Source organism: Vipera berus (assembly GCF_964194415.1).
Source record: "Vipera berus genome assembly, chromosome: W".
Classification (NCBI taxonomy): domain Eukaryota; kingdom Metazoa; phylum Chordata; class Lepidosauria; order Squamata; family Viperidae; genus Vipera; species Vipera berus.
In genome coordinates, this window is record NC_138210.1 from 69,659,054 (window position 1) to 69,684,474 (window position 25,421).

At 38.0% G+C, this 25,421-nt stretch overlaps 1 protein-coding gene across 1 annotated transcript; it reads left to right on the plus strand.

The window, feature by feature from the left end:
- Nucleotides 1-12: 12 nt before the first annotated feature.
- On the plus strand, nucleotides 13-24,690 carry LOC308676432 (vomeronasal type-2 receptor 26-like; the record flags this gene model as incomplete). The annotated part of the gene is made up of 8 exons (XM_081342247.1): nucleotides 13-133; nucleotides 249-336; nucleotides 9,792-9,956; nucleotides 10,656-10,947; nucleotides 11,129-11,989; nucleotides 15,396-15,623; nucleotides 16,656-16,782; nucleotides 23,789-24,690. 8 exons carry the CDS (start codon nucleotides 13-15, stop codon nucleotides 24,688-24,690), a joined length of 2,784 nt encoding a protein of 927 aa, XP_081198373.1.
- Between the last annotated feature and the right edge of the window lie 731 nt (nucleotides 24,691-25,421).

The following is a 25,421-nucleotide window of genomic DNA, read 5'->3' on the forward strand; positions in this document are numbered from 1 at the left end:
TCTTTTAGTATGATGAAGTCTGTCTCCATATTGTATACTTTCATCACCCCTGTGCTAAATCCTTTCATCTACAGCATTAGGAACAATGAAGTGAAAGATTCTGTATGCAAAATGATAGGAACAAAGGTTCCAGGTAATCTCTAATTACCTCCAACCCTAACCCTTGGTTAAATGAAATGGAGAGTGATTCCACTTTCCAGCAGATTTCTTTTATATGAAATGTAAACCTGTAAACTGTCTTTTGACAGTTCTCTATACAGTATATGTCTTCCTGCAATTTGGGGAGTGCCAGGAGTATCAATCAAAGTTCTTATATTTGCCTAGTATAGCAAAGAGGTAAGAGTGAATAACATTCAAGAGGGAGTTAATGTTGTTGATGTTGTTGTTTTATGAAAACTTTGTTCAAAAGCCTGTGTAAAATAAAATGAGGTTTTATTTTATTTTCATAATCAGTTGGGTTTCAGAGCAGGACATAAGATTGAGACTGTATCAACCATGCTTGTCAGTGTTAAAATTGGGAAGGCATGGTGCAGGCATCCTAGTTCTCCTTCATCTCTAGCCTCATTCAGTGCTATCAATCATGGTATCCATCTGGATTACAGAAAGGATTGGTATGGATTGGTCATGACATTTCATGACATTCCTCTCCTTTTTCTATGGTTAGTTTCATATGCTGTTTAAAATTTACCCGAGGAAATTGGGTGTGGTCATCTTTCAGGTTGGAACAAGTAATATCCAACTACATATTTCAACCCTGGACCAACCAAATGATTTTTGTCAAGGTCATGTCCCAATTGACGTCTGAATGTGGAAGAATGGGCTGAGTTCAGTCATAGAAAGACCCATTGCCAGAGATATTTGGACTTTATTGTCCCAGATATTTTGTCATCCCAAATGGGATTGCATTTCCATGTCTGGGCCTGGTGAGCTACTTGTATTTGCTATTTTGTTTTGAAATGTTTGAATATTGTGTGCCGCCAAGAGTTGTTACGGTGTTGGAGAACTTTAGAAACCAAATAAATAAATATGTAAGTAAATAAATTGTTATGTTGTTAGCTGCGAAGTCGTGTCCGACCCATCACGACCCTATGGACAACATTCCTCCAGGCCTTCCTGTCCTAAGTAAATAAATACTGTCCCACTTTTTCTCCATAATATGCTTTGCTGATTTGCACAATTATGGTCTTTTTATAAATTATTTGTCTGAAGTAATATATTTTTAAACAGAAATAGAACCCAGAAATTTGTGGGATAGTGATAGCTTATAGCGAAGGGGATTTTTTCCCCAGTTAGACTTCTCTTATTTCCTCTCTTGATGCCTATTTGATATCTTGTTTTCTGGTTTGGAGAACGGTTTTTCAAATAATGAATTAAAACTTTCCCAGAATGTAGCGTATGGTCCATTTGCCTAACATATCCCTTGTTTAAAGAAGTTCTCTGAAATAATGCAAATTTATGTACATTAGGTTCAGAAAATAGATATACACTTTTATAAAAACGTCTGTTGAGCATCCCTTGCTTTTAATATGAACAATGAGAGTGAATAGCTAACTTTTCTTTAACTTATTAGTTCAAAGATACAACGTTATGTAAACAAACATTGAGATGGAGTCTAAATTTATTTCTGAGTGTCCTTGTTGCTCTCTGTGCTTGGTTGTTTTCCTGCAGATGTTTCATTATCCAAATCAAGTAACATCATCGGTGCTATAATTGTTTCTTCCTATTCTTGAGGGCATCACAAATGAAGATTGGGGTTGGGGGATTCCATACCAGTTGCATAATTAAGGATCATAATTAAGGATCATAAGGAGCCTTGGTGGAGCAGTGGGCTAATGCCTCCTTAAGTAACACCAGCTGCCTGCAATTAGTGCAGGTTCGAGTCCCACCAGGCTCAAGGTTGACTCAGCCTTCCATCCTTCTGAGGTAGGTAAAATGAGGACCCAGATTGTTGGGGGCAATAAGCTGACTTTGTAAGAATGCCGCTTGGGGTGCGTGTGAAAGCCCTAATAAGCAGGCATATACATAGAATGAAGGCTACTGCTAAGCTTGTAAGCCGCCCTGAGTCTTCGGAGAAGGGCGGGATATAAATTGAATTAAAATAAAATAAAAAATAAAAATAATGAATTGACTTTGTATCATGATGAGTATCAGCAAAGTATGTTTTTAAGCCTTTTCCTTGGGTTGCTCTACACACCACGGTGTGCTATTGTGGTCAGGGAATGGATTTGTCTTGAGAGTTCATAAGTGACCTTGAGTCAATCACTTCCCATACAGAGAATACACCTTGTGTGGAAATGTTGAAAGCATATCAATCTGACAGGAAGAAAATCACTCTTAACATTCTTGTCCTTCCATTCTCTAAAGTAGTGTCATTTACACATAGGAGAGCATCTATGCAGAAATTTTCAAATGTTACAAATACATGGACTTACTTTCTATGTGGAGAAGAAATGAAATCCGGAATGGAAAGAGTGGATAACAGAAAAGAGTGTCCTAAAGCAGAATCAAATTGGGAACCTTGACCCCTAAAATCCTTGTATACTGAAACATTTTCAAGTCTGTGTATGCTAACATCTTATTGATGAACTGAAGTGACTTACTCTGTCCTTTTCAGATCTGGTATTTTGTGATCTCCACTCTTAAACAATGTTCTGCTGTGACACAGAATGATATCATAAAATTCCAAAATTGGAAGGGGGCATTTGGGTCATTATATTCCACCCACCTGACTTTGGGACAAGAATCCAAACTTCAATATCCCAAAGAGATATCCAAATTCTGTAATTCTGGGTTAAATACAAACACACATGAAGAAACCTCAGCCTTCAGTGCAGATGAATTAAGGAGAGATGTGAGTGGAACACAACACTGAATACTTCACAGTCACAAACATTATAGGACAAAATTATCTACTACACGTCATAGGACGATAACATCCCAATGCAAAGGCCATGATTTTACCACCCTCATAATTCCAACCAGATATGCTTAAGCATATCAGTCTTCAGAATTTTCTAGGTTCTCCTGCTTGATCAGGGGGCTAGACTAGAAAACCTCCAAGGTCCCTTCCAGCTTCTATTCTATTCTATTCTATTCTATTCTATTCTATTCTATTCTATTCTATTCTATTCTATTCTATTCTATTCTATTCTATTCTATTCTATTCTATTCTATGCTATGCTATGCTATGCTATGCTATGCTATGCTATGCTATGCTATGCTATGCTATTCTATTCTATTCTATTCTATTCTATTCTATGCTATGCTATGCTATGCTATGCTATGCTACGCTACGCTACTCTACTCTACTCTACTCTACTCTATTCTACTCTACTCTACTCTACTCTACTCTACTCTACTCTACTCTACGCTACGCTACGCTACGCTACTCTATTCTATTCTATTCTATTCTATGCTATGCTATGCTATTCTATTCTATTCTATTCTATTCTATTCTATTCTATTCTATGCTATGCTATGCTATGCTATTCTATTCTATTCTATTCTATTCTATTCTATTCTATTCTATTCTATTCTATTCTATTCTATTCTATTCTATTCTATTCTATTCTATTCTATTCTATTCTATTCTATTCTATTTCCGTATTTTCTATTCCATTCCATTCTCATATAACAGTCCAGATATATGGGATAGGCAGGATTGGAAAAACTAACTTAAATCTCAAAGCTGTCCAAGAATCTAATTAATTTCAGGAAGCTACTGATTCAGATTGAAACAAAATGCTGCAAGTCTGTGATTCAAGAACAAGAACCATATGGTAATAAATTCCCTGTGTTTCCCTTTCTTTGCTTCACACAGGGCTTTTTTTCTCATAGAACGCTCAGAACGGAGTTCCGGCACCTTTTTTGGATGGAATCTTGTAGGGTAGGCAAGGCGGGTTATATGACATGTGTGAGTTCCGGCACCTTTTTCTTTTACAAAAAAAGCACTGGCTTCACATATAGTGGATATCCTACCTTATTTATGTGGTATGGCCTGTTTCCTCCAATTGTTTATTTGTGCAACTGTTGGAAAATAGGCTGTATGAGAATCTTATGCCAGGGTCTTAATTTATCTGTTAACACTTAAAGGAATAAATGTAAGCAAATTGTTGGATCTGACGTTGCTGAAATTAGAAATGTGCTGTGCAATCAAATCACAATGCACTTCAGTTACAATTCTGATAAGATTCGCTACAGAAACTCTGCTGGGATTCAGAATGAAGCCAAACTGGGTATTAGAATAATTGCTCTGGCTTCTCCTCTCTTTCAAATCCAGCTTCACTACTTTCTGAGAAACACCCATTTTATTAACAATGTGGGAGAAGACGTGGTTTGTTTTTGTTGTTGTTGTTTTTTTAATGAAAAGGGGGACTTTGACCCAGGATACGAAATCTTCAACTTTGTCACCTTTCACAATCAATCTTTCCAGAGAGTTCCGGATTGGAAAGATGGTCTCCAAAGCTCCCTATGGGAAAAGGTTCACCACTGATAAAAGTGCCATTGTGCGGAATCACATGTTTCAGCAGGTGAGACATTTGGTCTACTCTAATTTGGTAGACTATTATTTGGAGGGGAAGAAATTCTTCCCCAATGATCTGAATGTCCAGAAATTTCAGTGATGGTATCCTGGAGCCTGGTGCTTTTGCTGAACATTTAGTATGGTCTTTATAAAGAGCATCAACATGAAACTGAGTTGCATTTTGAAATTAATATGACATAAGAATATTTAAAGGGACGCGGTGGCTCAGTGGGTTAGGACGCTGAGCTTGTTGATCAGAAGGTCGGCAGTTTGGCGGGTGAAATCCCAAGTGCCGCGTATCAGAGTGAGTGCCTGTTACTCGTCCCAGCTTCTGCCAACCTAGCAGTTCGAAAGCACGTAAAAATGCAAGTAGAAAAATAGGGACCACTACGGTGGGAAGGTAACAGTGTTCCGTGCACCTTTGGCGTCTAGTCATGCCGGCCACATGACCACGGAGACGTCCTCGGACAAGCGCTGGCTCTTTGGCTTTGAAACGGAGATGAGCACCGGCCCCTAGAGTCGGGAACGACTAGCACGCATGTGCGGGGGAACGTTTACCTTTACCTAAGAATATTTATACATATGCTTGTGCTTATCTAGTTTGATGAACATGCTACCATTTCTTTAAATAAATTACAATATATCTGCATTTTTGCAGTGAACAGAATAAAGATTAGGAGGAAATTGGTTTAAACTTGTGATGAATCTTTGTCTTAAATACCGTTTCTACATAAAATAATTAAGAGGAAGTGGTTATTTGTCTATCCAATTGACATTTCATACATAATGTAATCCTTCATTACTGCCTAGACCACAGGTTGCAAAACTTTCTAGTTTGCTCTGATTTCAATTCTAGTAGAATTGAAACATTTCAGATATCTCCCACCAAAAACTGTCATGCTCTTTACTATCTATTTTTCTTATTCTACAAGAATAAAAGAGAATGGCTGTGTTGGCAAAATAACTCAGAACGTATCCTATGAATAGGAAGATTCTCTGTAAACATGGACACTCTCCAAAAGCATCTTGGGATATCTTGATATCAGAAGATTATGCATCCCCCTGAATGTACTAATTTGTCCTAATAAAATGGACAACTTGCTCAACATCTTTATGAATCCTACTGCTAAAACTTCTTTTATGTTGTTGTTTCTTTTCTTTAAAAAAATATCCCAGGTACTTCCCTGTGCAAGATGTGTAGAGAGCTGCCGTCAGGGGTACAGCAGGCTTGTTCAGGAAGGAAAAGATACTTGTTGCTACAATTGTGCACAATGTCCTGAAGGAAGAATTTCGAACAAAATGCATAAGTAAAGAGACAATTGGGAATTGAGAGCTTCCAAACTCATCTTTTCTTCATTCCTTCCAACTTTGGTATGCTATTTGGTTGAATAGGGGTAAAGTGCAGTAGATTCTTTTTTAAAAAGTGGGTGTAATTTTAATGCTTGCATAAGTCCATTCTATTGTGATATCCTTTGCTAGGTTGAGAGTTATAGTTCTTTTCAGAGTCCTACCCTACTAATATTGAAAGTCAAAGGGATACGTTTGCATAAATGATAGCCCGGAATCTGTATTTAGCAATTTTTGAGAGTATTATTCTGTGTATGTCAAGAGGATTGTTGTTGTGATTCAGGGTCAGCCTGTGGGTTCGGCAGTTGGGTTGGACGATTCAGAGGAGGAGGAGGGGGGTGTTGAAGAGCTTGCTGAGAATAATATTGAGGCTCCACAGAGCCCTCAGCCAGGCCCCTCCCACCTGGTCATGACGCAGACCCAGCTGTGTGAGCCTGTCAGCGTGGATGAAGATGACCCACAGCTGGCCCTGTTCAAGGACGCCCGATGCAGGAGGCAGTCAATCAGGAGTAAACAGAGGAAGGCAATGGGGCACCTCGGAAGGAGGCAGAGAGAAGCCATGCCCTGAACTGTATAAAAGGGGAATGCGTGGGAGGGCTGGTTTGCTGAAGGCAACTGCTTGACTAGCTCCTTTTTCATGGTTCGTGTCTTGTTCTGTTTGCTTTTGTGTCCATAAATTTGGCAGGCTTAGTTCCAGCCTCTTGCCTTCTTGTAAAAGGGGTTGTCCCTGCCTTTTCTGCAGGGCCGGTAGCAGGCTGGTACAGAACAATTGTAAACTATACCACCAAGAATGGTTTCTCTCAGTTAGCTCTATATATTGTCCTATATAGTTGGAAATGACCAGGTCTTTTTCATGTTTCAGATGCAGACCAATGTGAGACATTCCCAGGAGATCACTATTTGAATGCAGAACATTTCCAGTGCCTTCCCAAACGTTTCAGCTATTTATCCTATGGTGAACCTTTGGGGATCATTCTGACTTCCTTGATCGTTTTCTTTTCATCTGTCCACATTTGGGTGGTAGTGACTTTTATTCTGCACTGGGACACCCCCATTGTCAAAGCTAACAACAGGAACATCACATGCATCCTTCTTTCCTCTCTCCTGCTGTGTTTTCTCTGCTCTCTGCTCTTCATAGATCAGCCTGGGGAGATGACTTGCTTTCTCAGGCAAACTGTGTTTGGCACCATTTTCTCTCTCTCAGTGTCTTGTAACTTGGCCAAGACCATGACTTTTGTTCTGGCCTTCTTGGCCACAAAGCCAGGAAACCAAATGAGAAAATGGCAAGGAAAGAGACTGGCTGGGTCTGTCATTGCTCTCTGCTCATGTATTCAAGTTGTTATCTGTATGTTATGGTTGATTATGTGTGCTCCCTTTTCCGAATGGGACACGCATTCACAGATTGAAGAGATTATTGTTCAATGTAATGAAGGCTCATGATGCCATGTTTTACATTGTCCTTGGCTACTTTGGGTCTGCTGGCCACCATCAGTTTTACTGTGGGATTCTTTACCAGAAAATTGCCTGATACTTTTAATCAGTGCTTTTTTTGTAAAAGAAAAAGGTGCCGGAACTCACACATGTAATACAACCTGCCTTGCCTACCCTACAAGGTTCCATCCAAAACAGGTGCCGGAACTCCGTTCTGAGCGTTCTATGAGAAAAAAAGCCCTGCTTTTAATGAAGCCAAACCTTCAGCAGTAATGGCTGCAGCAGCATAAACATTCTTCGTAGCTTGACAGCAATAGCAATAGCACTTAGACTTACATACCTCTCTATAGTGCTTTATAGCACTCTCTGAGCTGTTTACAAATGTCAGCATATTGCCCCCAACAATCTGGGTCCTCATTTTACCATCCTCAGGAAGATGGAAGGCTAAATCAACTTTGAGCCAGTCAGGATCGAACTTCTGGCAGTAGACATCCTAACCACTGCACCATCATGGCTCTTATCTAGTATAACTTCCTAGATAATTGAAAATAGTTAATAATTAATTCCTACTCAATTTCAGTTTGTTTTAACGTTGGATGAACAGGCTGTTTAATAATCATGTGGTATTCAATTTAATCCCCAGTTTATTATAATATCTTTTCTTGAACCTGTGTGATGTCACATTTTGATAGGCTTATGTCATTCAGAGTCATGGAGAAATCTGACATGAGAATGGAAATTAGGCAACCTTCAAGCTGATTTCTTGCAAGTTGAGAAGCCTCATGGCCATATGATGGGTCTGATGCATTCTGAATGTAGGCACTGGGTATTAAATCCACTCAAATCAATTGCCCTAAATGAACTACAAATACTTTCTAGATAAATGGATCAGATTCTGCAGATTCTAATTGAGCTGTTGGATTATTCATATAACAATGTAACAAGGCCTCAAAAGTAATACTAATAACTCCTCCATTTTACTAGTGAAATATACTTTCTATATGTGCTTCAATGTTTCTTATTCTGAACCTTGCGCTAACAGGGTAATATATTTTGGTTGAAAAATGGAAAATAAATTTTAATTAATGTATCATATTAATATTTAAAAAGGGACGCGGTGGCTCAGTGGGTTAGGACGCTGAGCTTGTCGATCAGAAGGTCGGCAGTTTGGCGGGTCAAATCCCGAGTGCCGCGTAGCAGAGTGAGCGCCTGTTACTTGTCCCAGCTTCTGCCAACCTAGCAGTTCGAAAGCACGTAAAAATGCAAGTAGAAAAATAGGGACCACTACGGTGGGAAGGTAACAGCGTTCCGTGCGCCTTTGGCATCTAGTCATGCCGGCCACATGACCACGGAGACGTCCTCGGACAAGTGCTGGCTCTTCGGCTTTGAAACGGAGATGAGCACCGGCCCCTAGAGTTGGAAACGACTAGCACGCATGTGCGGGGGAACCTTTACCTTTACCTTTTTTATTAATATTTAACACTCAGAGAGTATTCATCAAGATGAATTGGAGTTCACATCTGAACTTCTCCAATTATTAAGCCACAAAGAGAAAAGAAATGTGGGCATACAACAATAAATAATAATAATAATAATAATAATAATAATAATAATAATAATAATAATAATAATAATAATAATAATAATAATAATAATAATAATAATAATAATAATAATAATAGAGTTGGAAGGGACCTTGGAGGTCTTCTAGTCCAACCCCCTGCTCAGCCAGGACACCCTATACAATTTCAGACAATTTGCTGTCCAGTCTCTTCTTCAAAACTTCCAGTGTTGGAGCAGTCACAACTTCTGGAGGCAGGTTGTTCCACTGATTAATTGTTCTGTCAGGAAATTTCTCCTTAGTTCTAGGTTGCTCCTATCCTGAATTAATTTCTATCCGTTGCTTCTTGTCCTGCCTTCAGGTGCTTTAGAGAATAGCTTGACTTCTTTGTTTAAACCCCTGAGGTATTGGAACACTGCTATCATGTCACCCCTAGTTCTTCTCTTCATTTGTTGTTCAAAATCAACAATCTTTTTTACCCCCTATAAATAAAATAATAATAATGCTAGAGAAAATACTGAAGGGATGATTACTTCCCCAATGGAATTATTCCAATGATAATAATTTGTTTCCTTCATCAAAACTGTAAACACCTGAGGAAGACATAAGAGAAATGAACAAATGTATGAAGAAACGTCTGTCCCACGGAGACTGGAGAGTAGAAGATAGGTAGATGAAGTCGGTCATTTCAACCACCCCAAATGAAGTTCTGTTGCTGAAGCTCCACATTGCCGTTTAGATCTTTTTGAGTATTAGCAGTATATGCAAGCAGAATCAGAGGTATAAGTTAGGATTTCAACTTGTTCTTAATAGAAATTTTGAGGCTGGTGAAATGCAGACTAACGTGGCAAGCTGCTGATGGAGGAACTTCTATATTGAAAGAGCATTTCCTGCCCCAATGTTCTTTCTTCTCCTATTTCCACTCTTCAGAGTGAAGTCACTGCCTTGTCATCCAGGTGAACCGATACCTGTTCCAAATGAATGGTACCAGGAAGGGGACCTTGTCATTGGTGAGATGGTATCTATGGCTAACTACCAATTTAATCAAGTTTCATTTCAGCAGCAGCCCTCTCAGGAGTTTTTTGAACATCCAAGGTAAGCAATTCTTATCATTCACCTTTGTGTCATCTCTATGCAATGAATAAAAAGAAAGGCAGATATTTTCTTTCATTTTTTTTTTAATTTCATTTATATCCCGCCCTTCTCCGAAGACTCAGGGCGGCTTACAAGCTTAGCAGTAGCCTTCATTCTATGTATATGCCTGCTTATTAGGGCTTTCACACACACACCCCAAGCAGCATTATTACAAAGTCAGCTTAATTGCCCCCAACAATCTGGGTCCTCATTTTACCTACCTCGGAAGGATGGAAGGCTGAGTCAACCATATTGGGAACACTTTGTTTTGTGGGGAAGTGTTTTCAGGCAGAGGTCCGTAATCTTTTGGGCACCAGGGACAAGTTACATAGAGAGAGGTTTTTTTTCATGGACCAGAGAGGGTGTGGTTTTGTGTGCTGCCTCCAACCCGCAGATGGGGCTTTGCTTCTTTGTGCAACCCGGTTGCAGGCATGCTGTGGCCCGGTTCCAGTCCATGGACTGGGGATTGGGGCCCCCTGTTTTAAGGAATATTGATTCTATCATGCAAACAATAGAAATCACAAGAATTAGTTCAGTGCAGTAGAATTAAAAATAGGGCTGGATTGGTCATTCCTTATATGGGGTAAAGTATCTCCCTGGGGTTCCAGAAAAATAATAAAGAAATATTTAATGATAGATGTAAATTTTTCCCGTTTTCAGCGTGCTAACAAAGTTTTACCAACATATCCTTTCCTTGGTCTTCGCTGTGAAGGAGATCAATGAGAATCCAGAAATCTTGTCCAATGTCACTCTTGGCTTCTATATTCATGATAGCTACTACAATGCAATAATGACCTATCGGACCACCCTGGACCTGCTCTTCAGATCAGAGAGATTTGTCCCCAACTATAAATGTGACACCAGGAAAAATCTCATTTCTATCATAGGAGGGCTCAGCTTTGGAACTTCCTCCAATATCGCAGATCTGGTAAAGTTTTACAAGATTCCACAGGTAGGGTTTTTGGGAAGGGAGTCCTGAAAAATTCCCCCCTCTTTTCTTTTTACCAAACTAGGCTTATTAAAACATCCTTATTCTCTGGCCACATTACTCAACAATCTGACCAAATCTGTTGGAATATATGAAGAAAAAGATAGTGATGATGATCCATTTCCATAATCTGTGTTTCTTTTAGCTCACATATGGGTCATTCACCCCACAAGATGTTCATAGCACTGAGATTCCATTCTACTACTCCATAGTTCCAAATGAGTCTTCACAGTACATTGGTATTATCCGACTGCTGCAGCATTTTGGGTGGAGATGGGTTGGACTCCTTGCTATTGATAACAGTCAAGGAGACCATTTTCTGCAGAGCATGGAGTCCCTCTTTTCCCAGCATGGAATCTGCTCTGCTTCTACAGAAAGAATCCCATTGCTAACCTACTGGGATAAGTTTTTTGAAATGTTGGAAAAATGGAAAAATATTTATAAACACATAATTAATGAGAAGACAAACACCTTTATCATCTGTGGAGAATCTGTGACAATTGCATGGTTAACGGATATAATGTTTTGGCTTGGCTCTGGACATGTGCAGAGTTCCTTGGGAAAGGTATGGATCATGACTGCCCAGATGGATTATTTATTAACTGGAATGACTAAAAAATGGGATCGGCAGTTCTTCGATGGTGCCATTTGCTTTACAATTCACTCAAAAGAAATTTCAAGGTTCAAGGAATTCTTGAAGTTGATAAAACCTCCTTGGATTCAAGGAGATGGATTTTTTCCACTTTTCTGGGAGCAAGTATTTGATTGTTCATTACCATCCCCTTCTTTGAGCAAACTGGTCAATCCCTTTTGTACTGGAGAGGAGAGGCTAGAGGATATTCCTGGGGCTCTTTTTGAGGTAGAGATGTCTGGGCACAGCTATAGTATCTACAATGCTGCCTCTGTATTGGCTCAAGCTTTACATGCTCTCTTCTTACTTCGATCTAATCACAGGCATTTTATGAGACACAAATTATCAGAATATGAAGATTCACAACCATGGCAGGTGAACTTTTGTGCTACAAGTATTTTGTACTACATAATAGCAAAGTACAAAGTTAGGGTGTATGATTCCAACAGGGAAGTGGCAGGTACTAAAATGGATTTGAACATTTGTCTAATGATGGCATTTATTTGTTTACCTTTTATTTCCATCCCTGTAATTGTAGGAAATGGTGCATGTAGAGGGGAGCTGATATGATGGCATTTTTTTTTTTAAAGGAGGGAACACATTTCAGAAACTGTTTGTGTGGGAGAGAAGAGGTAGCACACCCTCAAACTCTGAGGAGACAGTGGAAGAGAGTTACAATAGCCACTACCTAGAATCTTACAGTGTATATCTCTCAGGTTATATGTGTGTAGTAAGGATTTAGTATGGGAAGATATTACCTACAATGTGTAAGTAAATAAAAAACTTGAATTCTGGCTCATTTTTTCTATGTCATTCTTGGGCTTAGCTTCACACTAATATGCTTTCTATTTTATTCCCTGAGCCTAGTAAATTAAACTTATGGTGCATGAGCCAAAAAGGGAAGAAGCGACTCTAAAATTAATTTGAACATTTGTCCACTGATAATGTTTATTATATACCTTTTTTAAAAGTACGCTTTATTAATTTTTTAACATAATCACCTTAATATTTGGTAGACTACTGCTAAGCTTGTAAGCCGCCCTGAGTCTTCGGAGAAGGGCGGGATATAAATGGAATTAAATTAAAATAAAATAATTGTCTGAGTTTACATTTAAAAAAACATTCACTAACAGTTAATTTCTATAATCTATATCCACATGATAACTTTACTTGATTTCCTCTTTTCCCCATAGTATTCTCTTTTACCAACCTTAAGTTAATACAATTCTTGTTGTTTTAATAAATGATAATTGAGTACAAAAGTTTTCTAATATTTCTACAAACAATAATCACATCAATATAATATTCCTTTTCTATCTAGTCATTCTGGTTGTCTCATCATATATCATGTTTATAGTTCTTGTTTACATTTGTTTTTCCCACAATGTTCTTAACATTTTTTCTGATTAAGATTTTCTCAAAGTTAATTACATTTAAATATTTAAATCTATTTTTATCATGTAAGCCAACCCAATACTTTTACCTTTCTTAAGGAATAAATAAGACTGAAAAGAGAAAAAAGAAGAATAAGAATAAAAATAAAATAAAAAGACAGTACGCTACTTAAAATCCCTATTTCCTATAAGCTAACACATATATATATTTCCATTTTTTGTTCTTTTTTTACCATAATTAAAAATGTATTTAATCTTTAAATATTCCATTTAATAAATCTAATACTCTAGTCTTTTAGCTCTTAGTCAAAACATTTTTTTAAAAAAAATCAGTTTATTAATTTTCTTAAAGTCAATCACCTTTAGATATCTAAAACATTTCCTTTATATAAGCCACCCCAACTCTTTTATATTACTCATATCTAGAAATAAAATAAAAAAGTAGAAAAAGAAGTTACCATGTTACTTGAGGGGCTCTTTCCTCTTAAAATCAAAGTCACATCCAATTTTTTTTTCTATTTCTTTAACCATTCCCAAACAGGTGTTTCTTTTTTAAATATTCCCTCTGATAGGCCTCATCATCTATTTTCTTAATTTTCACTTTAGCCCTTTTTTTTTGCCCATTATCATTTTTAATCAATATGTTCTGCTGGGTCAGAGAATCTTTCCATATTCTTATAGGTGTTACTGTAGATATAAAAAGTAAGTCAAGTACAGTATCTTTGTTAGAGGCATATAATAATAGTAATAATAGTAATAATAGTAATAATAGTAATAATAATATTTAATATTTTAATATTTTATTACATTTATATACCGCCCTTTCCCTGAGGACTCAGGGCGGTTTACAGGGAATTAAAAACCACAATACAAAAGTTAAAACCAGTTTAAAAAAGATTAAACTTAACCCTGTGCAAATAAAACCCCAGTTAAAATAAATTAATCCTCAGCCTGGGCCAGAGAGCTCAAAGAGCCAGGTCTTCAGGCCCCGGCGGAATGAACGGAGGTTGGGGGCAGTCCTCAGCTCCACTGGCAGCTGGTTCCAGAGGGCAGGCGCCCCCACTGAGAAGGCCCTATCCCTGGGCGTTACCCGCCGGCAATCTCTTACCGGTGGGACCCTGAGCAGACCCTCCCTGTGGGAGCGCACTGGACGAAGGGCACTTGATGCTGGCAGCAGGTGTTCCCTCAAATACCCCGGACCCAAGCCATGTAGGGCTTTATAGGTAATGACCAGCACCTTGAATTTCACCCGGAGGGCAACCGGAAGCCAATGCAGCTCGCGGAGTTGAGGTGTTACATGGGAGTATCGGGGGACCCCCATTACAACTCGCGCGGCTGCATTCTGCACCAGTTGAAGCCTCCGAGTGCTCCTCAAGGGCAGCCCCATGTAGAGAGCGTTGCAGTAGTCCAAACGAAAGGTCACGAGCGCATGAGTAACTGTGTGTAGGGCATCTCGGTCCAGATAGGGACGCAACTGGCGCACCAGGTGAACCTGGGCAAAAGCCCCCCCTGGTCACGGCTCCTATGTGGTCTTCAAAATTGAGTCGTGAATCCAGGAGGACGCCCAAGTTGTGAGCCCTATCAACGGGGGGGTAACATAATAATAATAATAATAATAATAATAATAATAATAATAATAATAATAATAATAATAATAATAATAATAATAATAATAATAAGAAGAAGAAGAAGAAGAAGAAGAAGAAGAAGAAGAAGAAGAAGAAGAAGAAGAAGAAGAAGAAGAAGAAGAAGAAGAAGAAGAAGAAGAAGAAGAAGAAGAAGAAGTTGGAAGGGACCTTGGAGGTCATCTAGTCCAACCCCCTGCTAAGGCAGGAAACCCTATACCATTTCAGGCAACTGGCTGTCCAGTCTCCTCTTAAAAATTTCCAGTGTTGGAGCATTCAACACTTCTGGAGGCAGGTTGTTCCACTGGTTAGTTGTTCTAACTGTCAGGAAGTTTCTCCTTAGTTCTAAGTTGCTTCTCTCCTTGACTAGTTTCCATATGTTGCTTCTTGTCCTGCCTTCGGGTGCTTTGGAGAATAGCTTGACTCCTTCTTCTTTGTGGCAGCCCCTGAGATATTGGAACACTGCTATAATGTCACCCCTCACCCTTCTCTTTCTTAAACTACACATACCCAATTCCAGCAACCGTTCCCTATATGTTTTAGCCTCCAGTCCCCCAGTCATCTTTGTTGCCCTTCTCTGTACCCTTTCTAGAGTCTCGACATCTTTTTTACATCGTCTTGACCAAAACTGGATGCAGTATTGCAGGTGTGGCCTTACCAAGGCATTGTAAAGTGGTATTAGTACTTCACGTGATCTTCACGTGATTTGCCCACTCATTTCTATGTTTTTATTTACCTGTTTTATTGTTTCCAATCATATAGCTCCACCAATTTCTGAAAGGCATGAAATACAATAATTCTCTTGGAGAAACCTTGACTTTTTATGATCAAAAGAAGATGGAAGGTGGATTTGATATCATAAACATTGTTGTCTTTCCCAATTCCACTTTCCAGAGACACAAGATTGGGAAAGTGGATCCTGATGCTTTAAAAGGAAGGGAATTAGTCATTAATGAGGATATGATTGTTTGGCATAGAGCATTTAACCAGGTATGATTTCAAGAATATTTTGTCTGATCATTCAGATAAGGATTCATTAGATTGGCATATTTACTTTTATCCTTCTTGGCAACCTATAACGATACCAAGATTGAGAAATAACTTTTTTCCTCTTTAATTATTAAAGGCTAACACTTTCTGGTATTGTGCACTATATTTATTAGACTTCCCTCATATATTGAAATGTTAATGAGAAAGGGGAAAAAAAATAACCATGCTTTTAAGGGACTATATTACTCTAGTTGAGTGAAGCTTTATCAAATCTGTGTTCAAATCAGTTGTCATGGTTCCGACAGATGAAACTCTTCAGAGAACTTCGAGGCATTATTTTCCTTAAAGAATCTTTTATTCAAGTAGCATAATATTGGCACTTACATAATTGAATCCAAAAACTGAATTCCCTTCCCCTGGGCACATAGTATCAAAGCACAATTCCTCCTCCAATTTACAGTCATAAATCTTATTCCCCAATTAGCTTGAAGCGCGGGCTTCCTCTCCAGTTCTCCAACTCACCAATTCTTTATCAGCTCTGATTTCCACAACCTTGATTCTCACGCTAGGTTCAGTGTTGTTATGTCTAGTTGGACTCTCATTCATATCCCCCCTCCCCAACATCATCTAACTCTAAAAGCAAAAGGAAGAAAATGGCCACATTTCCATTTGTTGTCAATGAAAAACATCCAATGTTAGCAGTGTTGACATAGTGATTGCTTGACTCAATGTTTCTGGTCAGTGTGATTATTTGAATTAATAAAACTTTAATTAAATTGATACGAGAATTTCAACATAACAAAAATTGGAAAGTCAGATCAGTTGTGCTCACAAAATCAAATCAGGGTGCAAACTGAAACATACTTAATTGTGTTTGAAATAAATCATCAAATCCAATCAAGTTCTCATTTTACAACCTTTAGATGGGACTATTCTCTTTAATGTAACAGCACGTTTCTCTTCAGTGTGACAACTGGATTTTCTTCAAAACAATAAATGCTCATTTTCCAACATTGTAATATTGATAAATAGGTGCTTCCCATTTCTCTATGCAATGAACATTGTCTCCCTGGTTATCACAAGAGGAAGAATGAAGGAAAGAAATTCTGCTGTTATGATTGTGTTGAATGTCCAGAGGGGAAAATCTCTAAAGAGAGTAGTAAGTTAACAAATCATTCAATTTTGTTGTTATACTGTCTAGTGTGCTGAACACTTTCAGCTAATTAAATAATGCATTTAAAAGTATAAGTTCTTACAATGGAATTACAAGTGTTAATGTTCACAATCACAACAATGTTTCAATTAATTAATTAAACCAATCCTGGAATGGTTTCAGCTTTATAACCAAGCAAGCACCATAGTAGAGATTCAGAAACATTTGCACTGAAGACAATATATGCACCCCCCCCCCCAAAGTATATTATTTCAGGGTTTTTTTAAAGATGAAAAATAAAAACCCACAAAAACATGATTGTACAATTTCAAAACTACATATAATACAATGACTGTAAAGGTGGAGAGGAAGGAAGGAAGGAAGGAAGGAAGGAGGGAAGGAAGGAAGGAAGGAAGGAAGGAAGGAAGGAAGGAAGGAAGGAAGGAAGGAAGGAAGGAAGGGGCTTCTGGTTTGCCATGCTGCCACTATGGATGGCTGGGAGACTTGCTCTCTCTCTCTCTCCCCTGTCCAGTTTTGCATTGCTGGGGGCCTCTGAAAAGGGCCAAAAGTCGCCCTGAAGAAGTGACCAGCAAGGAGGGGTGCTTGCTGGATTGCAGGAGAACTGCAACTCTCCCGTTAGACCTGGTGATCCCTCCAAACCAGCGGATGAAAGGACCAGCCATTGTGGGTCGTTCCTAGGCTGTGAACAGCTGGTCACATTTTCCATCAGGCAACTCTTAAAGCAGTGCGGAAGAGACTGGGTGAGATCTACCTCTTTTACACCCTATTATTTTCTGTACGTCATTAAGCTGCTAAGCATTCTCCCTCCTGCGGTGAGGGAAGGGGGATTTTAGCCCTCCCTCCAGAAAGAGCAGTGACTAAAAACCCAGGTGCGTTTTAAACATTGAAAAAGTAACTGAATCCCAATTGGAACTTTACTTCTCAAAGCATGTGGACTGAAATATTTTTTATTATTATTTTTCATTATCTAATCTGGTTGTTTTTTCTTATATAAAAAAGGACAACTGAAAAGATTAAAATAACTTTGGGACTCAAAAGGAAACTTTAAAAGGGGCCTGGCTGGCTGCCCAGGGAAATAGATAAGATACATAACCTTGAGAATTTTGAAACAACAGCTGTGAAAGGCTCTGTGTTCCCTACCCGGGGGAAAAAACAAAAAAAAAACTTTTTCTCTCTTTTGGATTTTCTAAGTGTCAAGCCTTTAGTCTAAAATACTAATATGGAAGAAGACCAGGAACAAAATTTCCTTATAGATGAAGATCAAATAAACTCTCTCTATGTTGAAAATACTAATTCAAACTCTTACCACAACCAATGAAATACTAAGAGACTATGGGAAGGAATAAGAAGACAGCCCAGATATGGAAGGCCAAACTTTGACTACAACTAAAGAACTGTCTATACAAAATACAATAGAAAAAATGAAACATTCAAATACTATGACAGAAGAATCTACTATTCAACAAATATTGACATTTGAAAATCCAGAAAAGACATCGACAACCTGGAAAAAGGAAAATGTTTCTTTATACAACTCAGAAGGAATTATAGGATCTAGAAAAAGAACAGTTGGATGAGAAGATAAACAATTCAGAACAACCACGTCAATATGGAAGAATAAAGGACTTCCGGTGGTTGCGCGGCGCCGGAGACAGCCCTCCCGGGCTGCCCGCGGCTCAGCTGAGTGATTTTCGCCCGAAACAGCGCTGATCAGCTGTTCGGGCGAATTTGAAGCCCCCTCCTCGGGAGAAGAGGAGGGGGTGAGGCCCCAGGTAGGGGTCGAGTTCTCCGGGGCCGCCTGAGCTTGTAGCTTGGGCGGCTGAAGGATCAAACTCCCCCGTAGCCTGGGTTGCTCCCAGCTGGCCAGCGCCTCTGCTCCTGATTTCTTGGAGCAGAGCCAGGCGTCTGCGACCACCCCTGCCTGAAGGAAGGACTATGGAATAAAAAGAGCAGGCAGAGCGGTACAAGAGGAAAAGGTGAAGAGGATTATTTTATTTTACTCTCGAGCTTGATGGACTTTTTAAACTTAAAGTGAAGGTGCGTCACAATTGAAAGTAAAAGATGGCGGCTAAACCTCCCCCTAAAACTCTTCGGAGTGCTGGAACTTCTCCGGTGCAACAATCATCATTGCAGGCATTGCATCCTCCTGATGTATTGACATCGAAGGATTTACAAGATGCTCTTGAAAAACATACCCAGGTAATTTTGGAATCAATGGGTGATAAATTTGCACAGATGGAGGAGAAATTGGAGAAGTTGGAGGAGAGAATGGAGGAGAGGATGGAACAGAAGTTCAGTGTGATGAAGGTAGACATTTTGTCTTCAGTGTATAAAGTGGCTGAATGTGTGGAAGATTTGGAGGAAAAAGTGGAAGATTTGACTCAAAAGAATGCCATATTAGAAGCAAAAGTATTGGAGAATGAAGATTTAAGAGACAAAATGGATAGAGACCTGAGTCTTGCTCAATATTTCCAGATGCAGTTTGCCATTAGAATCAGAGGTTTAAAGGAGAATATTAAGGAAGATCTAAAGCAGCTGGTTTCTGAGGCTCTCGAAGTGGTATTGAAACAGCCAGCATCTGAAATAAAAGGAGGCATGGATAAAGTGTTTCATGTGAATTCATGGATTGCTAGACAGAGAAAGTTGCCTAGAGATGTGGTGGTTTATTTTGCAAAAAGGGAAATTAGAGATGAAGTTATACAAGCTGCCTATGATACTAAAGTTGTGATTGCTGATCAAGAAGTTCTGGTTCTAAAAGAAATTCCTCCAAAGATTTTAAGGAGAAGGAAGGATTTTACATTTCTTGTGCAAGAGCTCAAGCAACGAGATATAAGGTTCAGATGGGAGATCCCAGCTGGGTTGATGGTGATGCATGAAGGTAAAAGGTACCGTCTGGTTACTGTGATGCAAGCGTGTGATTTTTACAATAATGTTTTAAAAGCAACCCCATTAACACTTCTGGAAGCTGCAAAGGGATCTGGAGAAGGAGAACATCAAGAGGCTGAAGATGGACAGACAGAGGAGAATGGTGCTGGAGGAGATCAAGTTACAACTTCTTTGGATGATCCCAGAGAACAGAGGGTGACGCGTGCTGCTTTAAAACGATCAAAAAAGATAAAAGAACAAGATCAGCAGAAGTCTATGGAACTTTCACAACGTACTTACAGCCAAGCAGTGGGAGGTGGGAAAAGATTTGGGTGAGGAATGTAAAACTTACACAAGCTTGAAATCTAAGAGAGAATTTTTACAAAATGTTTTATAGATGGCATTTAGATCTTAAAAAGCTAAGTATGTATCTGAATTATTAGCCTAAATGTTGGAGATGCGGTGATGAAGACGCAATATATTTTCATATATGGTGGACTTGTAAAAAGGTTAAGGCTTTTTGGATAAAAGTCTGGTGGAACATACAGAAGATTTTTAAACGGAGGTTAAAGTTTTGTCCGCAACCCTTTTTTTTTGTTTTCTTTTTTTTTGTTGGGAATAATTATAGATGCTACAGTTGTGGACACTAAGTTGATGTTGAATTTAATTGGCAGCAAGACTTTTGATAGGTCAGTACTGGAAGAAAGAGGAACTGCCGATCATAGAAGAGTGGACTTTAAAGGTTTCCGACCTGGTTGAAATGGCGAAGATTTCGGCCTATTTGAAAGATTACTTGCAAGAACGCTATATTATGGAAGGGAGAAAATGGATTGAGTTTATCCAGAATAAGTATAGGGTTAAGAAGTTTTATGTAGTATTTGAATAAGTCTTCTTTCTTTTTTTCTTTTTCTATCTTAGTTTTTTTTATATATATTTAATATTACTAAGGTTTGTTTTATCCTATATAAGCTAGAGAGTGATAGATTTTAGAGTTTATGGTTGTTAGTATATGGTTGTTTATGATTGTTTTTTTTATATATATACCTTGTATTTAGCTCTGGGAAGTCGGGGGGGGAGGGGGGGAGGGGGGAGAGGAAGGGGGGGAGGGAGAAGGGAGGGGGAGGGGGGATTTTTAAGGGAAAAATTGTATGTTAAAACTTTTCAATAAAAAAAAATATGGAAGAATAAAGAGACGACCCACTAGATCTATAAGTCCTCTCAAAAAAATGGCGACCAGATGGTTTTTCCAATATCAATTAATATACATGATATTACAAGGAGATTGGTTCGATGATCCAAAAGCAAGGACATGGAAGATGACTTGGCAAAGGAAAAAAGCCAGAATAAGATTAAAAAAGAATGGAGTTTTGACCATCTTATTGAAATCTAAAACAGAATGTACTTAAAGAGATAAGATGTGCATTTTGAACACAAGACATTGTGATGAACTGAGATAAAGAAAAAAAAATGGTCATTAAAATGTAGCAGTATAAATACTAATAGCTAATTTGAATATTGATTTGTGCATAAAGGTCATGTAAAGGTGAATAATGTAGATAAGCTAAAAACTTATTGTTGAAAGGAATAAATAGGTCTATATGGAACTTTAAAAATGAAAATTTTTAGTTTAAGCAAGAGATAGCAGATACAAAGAGGAAGAGAGGGGAAGTATTAAACACTGTAATAAAAAGAAATTTTGATTACTACATAAGAAAAACAAACTGAAAACTAGCAAAAAGGAAGGATATCATATTGTATCCTTAATTTTTTGACATATAGGGTGAGAAGTTAAATAGATGGGATGTATATTTTGATGCAGATGATACCACTCTAATGGCAGAAAGTGAAGAGGAACTGAAGAGCCTCTTGTTGCAAGTGAAGAAGGAGAGTGCAAAACTTGGGTTGAAACTAAACATTAAGAAAACCAAGATCATGGCATCCGGCCCTCTCAATTCCTGGCAAATAGATGGGGAAGAAATGGAGGTAGTGACAGATTTTATTTTGCTGGGCTCCAAGATCACTGCAGATGGGGACTGTAGCCAAGAAATTAAAAGATGCTTGCTCCTCAGGAAGAAAGCCATGGCAAATCTAGACAGCACACTAAAAAGCAGAGACATCACCCTGTCAACAAAGGTGCGTATAGTCAAGGCTATGGTCTTCCCAGTTGCAATGTATGGCAGTGAAAGTTGGACCATAAAAAAGGCTGAGCACCAAAGAATTGAGGCCTTTGAACTCTGGTGCTGGAGAAGACTCCGGCGAGTCCCTTGGACTGCAAGACGATCAAACCGGTCAGTCCTAGAGGAGATCAACCCTGACTGCTCTTTAGAAGGCCAGATCCTGAAGCTAAAACTCAAATACTTTGGCCACCTAATGAGAAGGAAGGACTCACTGGAGAAGAGCCTAATGCTGGGAAAGATTGAGGGCAATAGAAGAAGGGGACGACAGAGAATGAGGTGTCTGGATGGAGTCACTGAAGCAGTAGGCGTGAGCTTAAATGGACTTCAGAAGATGGTAGAGGACAGGAAAGCCTAGAGGAACGTTGTCCATAGGGTCGCGATGGGTCGGACACGACTTTGCAACTAACAACAACATATTTTGAATATTAGATTTTGTGAGGAATAGTGATAGATGAATTGGGAGTATATTAAAAATCTTGGGAATAATAAATATCAACATTAAATATAAATGTTAGTGGAAATTAAAACTGAAAAATCTATTAGGTCATTGATTGTCTAAAAGATTGTGTGTTAAAACAACTAGAATATATGTAAACTAAAAACTATGGATATATGTAAGAAAGTTATTTTCTTTGTGAGTGATAAGATAAAACCTGTCTTTAAATTTACAAATAGAAAACATATATGTAGGGAAAAAGAAAGGAAATGTTTATGGTAGCAATCTGAAATCTGTACTAATGATATCTGTATATATTACAACTACTCAGCCACCACATTGGTTTTCAAATATGTGAATGTAATATTAGAAAATCAATAAAATTTGTAAAAATAAAGGAAGGAAGGAAGGAAAGAAGGAAGGAAGGAAGGAAGGAAGGAAGGAAGGAAGGAAGGAAGGAAGGAAGGAAGGAAGGAAGGAATTCAGAATTGATATCTTTTGATTAAACTATGGAATCCAAAAATCTCCAATGTGCACCAATTAAATAGGGACACTCTTGAAATATAATAATGAAAACGAGAATTTCTAAAATTTACGGAAGTCAATATTTACTTCTTAAGAAGAGTGGAAAAACTAATGAGACATTTCTCTTAATAATAAGAATCTTGCAGACATAATGTGGAATATGATTAAATCACTCCATACTTTTTGTCTTAATGTTTCCAACCCTCTCAGTCACTTTGTTTGTTTGTTTGTTTGTGTGTTTAGATATTACTTATCCATCCATCCATCCTTCCATCCATCCATCCATTTGTCCACAGTTTTGCTTCTTTTAGAAATATTTATTCATATTTTCTCTACATTGTGTTGTTCTCTTGGATATGTAATATCTAAGTATTTTATATGTAATGCAGGCTGATTCCAATATTTTCTTTATGGGGGTAAACACAAGAAATGAAATATTAAAAGAGACATAGAAAGAAAACAAAAATAGTGATATTAAATTAAAAAGCGATATATACTTCTCTTACAGAAACAGAAAATCCCTTTTACTCTATAGTTTTTCCTTCAAATATGTAATTACGCATATGTTTTACAATTTTCTCCTTGAAAATTTTCTTTCCTCTTTCACTTTGAATTTGGTGAAACTATTATACTTATATACCATAGTTTGAATATTGTTCAATATTCAATAAGTCAATATGGTTTCAAATATGAAAATATATCACTTCAGCTATTCATGAATCTTTATTGGAGAACTCCTTTATCATAAGAAAGCAAATCAAGATAAAATGGATTTTCATGGAGTTTGTGAAATTTTCTTGTGTATAATCAAAGCAATATTTGACTTAATACCACAACACACAAAATATACAGAGAGAGATGTTGAAATGCATTTTTATATTGTAGATTCTATTATTTATACCAAAGACATAAACATCAGAGGGAATAAATATGGAATTTAATAATAATCTTTCTTACAAAACTGCCTTGTCATTTTTTTTCCTTTTAGACACTGTTGTTTGCTTTCAATGTCCGGATGATCAATATGCAAACCATAAGAAAGATGGATGCATCATGAAAACAATTAGCTTCTTATCTTATGAAGAACCTTTAGGACTCAGTTTAGCCACTGTTGCTACATTATTTTGCCTCATTACAACATGGGTGTTGGGAATATTTATTAAGCACAAAGACAGTCCTATCATCAAAGCCAACAACCGGGATATCACCTACACTCTCCTCATCTCCCTTCTCCTTTGCTTCTTCTGCTCTTTGCTTTTTATTGGACAACCTGGGAGAGTCACCTGTCTCCTCAGACAGTCTGCATTTGGTCTCACCTTCTCATTGTCCATCTCTTGTGTGTTGGCCAAAACCATCCTTGTTTCTCTTGCCTTCAAGGCCACCAAGCCAGGATCTCGGATAAGGACATGGGTGGGGAAAAGATTGGCTGTTTCTATTGTCCTGCTCTGCTCTCTACTGCAAGCAAGCATCTGTGTTGTTTGGTTATCCACCTCTCCCCCATTCCCAGAATTAGACATGCACTCAACAACTGAAGAAATGGTTCTACAATGCAATGAAGGCTCAGTCTTTATGTTTTATTGTGTTCTGAGCTATATGGCTCTCCTTTCGCTTGCCAGCTTCATTGTGGCATTCCAGGCTCGTAAACTGCCTGACAGCTTTAATGAAGCCAAGTTCATCACCTTCAGCATGTTGGCTTTCTGCAGTGTCTGGGTCTCCTTTGTTCCAACCTACCTGAGCACCAGAGGAAAAGCCATGGTGGCTGTGGAGATATTCTCCATTTTGTCCTCTGGTGCTGGGCTTCTTGGATGCATCTTTTTCCCCAAGTGTTACATTATTGTTTTTAGACCTGATTTAAACAACAAGGATCAACTGATAAGAAGACATGTTTAAAAACCTTTTTGATAATGTTTTTAAGTTGAGAAATGTCAAATACAGTCTTTTAAATATATTCTTATAGGTGTAAAAAGATTGTTTAGCATTTTTATTTACTTGTAGTTTAGAAACCTGAATTTATGAAAAATTCTTTCAAATTATGTTTTCCCCCCACAACTTACAAAGAGGTCTCACAGAACGTAGTGGGGAATAGTAATATGGTTTTAGGTAAACCAGAGAAAACCTTTTTTTGTATTAACAATTATCTTTTTTAAAAGGGAAAATTCAAATGTGTTATTTCTAGTTTCAGTAGATCAGTAAACACATTTCTCTTATAATGAAGAAAGTGGATAAGAATACAATTTTTGCTCTAAGTTTGTTCTTTTGGTTTATTAGGTTATTAGTTATTATAGGAAAACACATTTTAATAACATTAATATATCTATCATTGTAAATAATTATTCCAAGGATTTTACCTCATCTAACTTGACAATTTTCTTTTTGAGTCAGGAGAAGATATGAAATTAAGTCATATATGTGGATCTATCTATGAGGACCCAGATTGTTGGGGGCAATTAAGCTGACTTTGTAATAATGCCGCTTGGGGTGTGTGTGAAAGCCCTAATAAGCAGGCATATACATAGAATGAAGGCTACTGCTAAGCTTGTAAGCCACCCTGAGTCTTCGGAGAAAGGCGGGATATAAATGGAATTAAAATTTAATAATAATAATAATAATAATAATAATAA